Source organism: Bombina bombina, chromosome 4 (assembly GCF_027579735.1).
Source record: "Bombina bombina isolate aBomBom1 chromosome 4, aBomBom1.pri, whole genome shotgun sequence".
NCBI classification, from domain to species: domain Eukaryota; kingdom Metazoa; phylum Chordata; class Amphibia; order Anura; family Bombinatoridae; genus Bombina; species Bombina bombina.
The window spans coordinates 241,872,108-241,874,260 of NC_069502.1; the positions used below are offsets into that span (position 1 = coordinate 241,872,108).

At 36.9% G+C, this 2,153-nt stretch overlaps 1 protein-coding gene across 1 annotated transcript; it reads left to right on the forward strand.

Annotated features, from left to right (window-relative positions):
- Positions 1-1,234: 1,234 nt before the first annotated feature.
- Positions 1,235-1,672, forward strand: LOC128657216 (nanos homolog 1-like). Its single transcript, XM_053711473.1, has one exon. The coding sequence runs from the start codon at positions 1,235-1,237 to the stop codon at positions 1,670-1,672; it is 438 nt and encodes a 145-aa protein (XP_053567448.1).
- The last annotated feature ends 481 nt before the right edge of the window (positions 1,673-2,153 follow it).

The following is a 2,153-nucleotide window of genomic DNA, read 5'->3' on the forward strand; positions in this document are numbered from 1 at the left end:
GATATCCCCCTAAAATAGCTATAACTAAAAACAAACTAAAAACTACTTCCAAAAATATTCAGCTTTGATATTAATGAGTTTTTTGGGTTCATTGAGAACATGGTTGTTGTTCAATAATAAAATTAATCCTCAAAAATACAACTTGCCTAATAATTCTGCACTCCCTGTAGTTGCACTCAAGATTAATACAAAATTGAAAATAATTTTCAAATTACTCTTTCAATCTGTTAAATGGACATTAAACACCTGTTGCTTGTCGCACACAATGGAAGTCTAAAAGCAAATGCTGTAATCTAGGTTTTTATAATGCTGCAAATGGCCTAAAACAGCTATATGATTTGCAACATTTTGAAAACCTAGGTTACAGAATTTGCCTTTTGGCCTCTCTAGGGAGCGTGGGGCAAGCACATTTTTTTTTTTTTTCACAAAAGCAAAAGGCTTTTAATGCCCCTTGAAACATATAACTAAAACAAATGTAACACTCTTACAAACATTGTTACAAATACTGCTGCCAGTGTGTGCTTTTGAGCCAACCAAAGCTTGGTTTCAACAAAGAATATCAAGAATAAGATATACATTTGATAAAAGTATACTGCATTTTTTTGTTTTATTGCACACGTCACCTGAATGATGAAAGTTTAATTTTGTCTCCAATGTCTCTTTAATGGGACAGTTAAACACATGATTAATTAGATTTAGTAAAAAAATACTTTACAATATACTTTCATTGTTTATTTTATCCAATTCCTGTTAAAAATGGAAGACTCCAGACTAAAGACCACTATTTTTGTCATGGTCATTGATTGCACAATCTAGTCCCCCATTTATAACGCTCCCTAATTGGCCTTAGCAGATAAGCAAACCTACAACATGGGGTGCCCATAGCTTTATATACACTAAAACTTTACGCTTATTATTTTCAATATTTAAATTACTAATTTAAAAAATGCACCTGCATATTGTTCTCATTACAAAATCATAGTAACTTGATTTAATAAGGTAGCAGTGTACTGATGATGCGTTAACTGCTGAGTATAACTACAGTAAAAGGGTTATTATTACTCACTATGATATTGTTTTTCCTCCTGTGCTTGCAAATCTCTTCAAAATCATTATCTTATTTAAATTCCTTACAAGTTTTGTTTAGTAAAGCTCTGCTTCTTCATGCTGGGCGCCGACAATCTTGAAGCTTATATTTGTTATGTAACTTTAAACTGTGCTCTCTAGAGCTAAGATGGCGCTACCGGCGTATAGCGGAACCACACAGGCGGGCAATACCTTTAGCACCTGGAATGATTACTTGGGACTCTCCGCTCTCATTATCAGAGGCTTGAAGGTGTCTGAGCCCCGGGAGGATGACAAGATGCTGCCAGTGTCTCCTACATGGAGCTGTTTCCTCTCCGCCCCCTCGGAGCCCGAGCAGCCTGCTGTGAGCCATGGGAAGCAGGGCTGTACTTTCTGCAAAAATAACCGGGAATCTGCCGTATTTTACAGCACACACCGCCTGAAAGGACCGGATGGCCGAGTCCAGTGTCCGGTGCTGCGAGGATACACCTGTCCTCAGTGCGGAGCCAGTGGTGATCGTGCTCATACCGTGCAATACTGCCCCCAGCAGATGCTTATGGCCAATACACAGACTGCCCTATTCCTTGCTGGTAAATGTCGCGGCTAAACTCAGCGGATTCATCATCTTCATTTTTCTGAAGAGCTAAGGGTTTAGCAACAGCCATGCTGACAAATGGGACATTTTACTGAAACTTTGGATCAGTTTTTGAAACGGCATCATTTATCCACCTATAATCCACTGATTATACTACTACAATGCAATCACTGCACTTTTTTTTTTAATACGCTTTTTCATTGCTCCACTGTTTGTATTCAAATTTATGCTTTTTACACAATGTATCAAATGAAAACTTAATTTAAGGGACAATGTACATTTATTATTTTTTGGGGATTTTGAATACCCTGATCTATAGGGTAATCTGAAGGTGTTAAATATCCACTAATAACTGCAATCACCCAATATAAAACACACGTGTCTTTTTTTGTTAATCACTGTTTAAGTGTATTGCATTTCATCGATGTTTATCTGTTAATCACAAATTTAGTTTAATCTTGTTTAGAAACTAGCTGCTTGTTGAAGGGTACTT

Coding starts and splice junctions, on each gene's coding strand:
- LOC128657216 (XM_053711473.1), top strand. CDS start 1,235: ATGGCGCTACCGGCGTATAGCGGAACCACACAGGCGGGCAATACCTTT.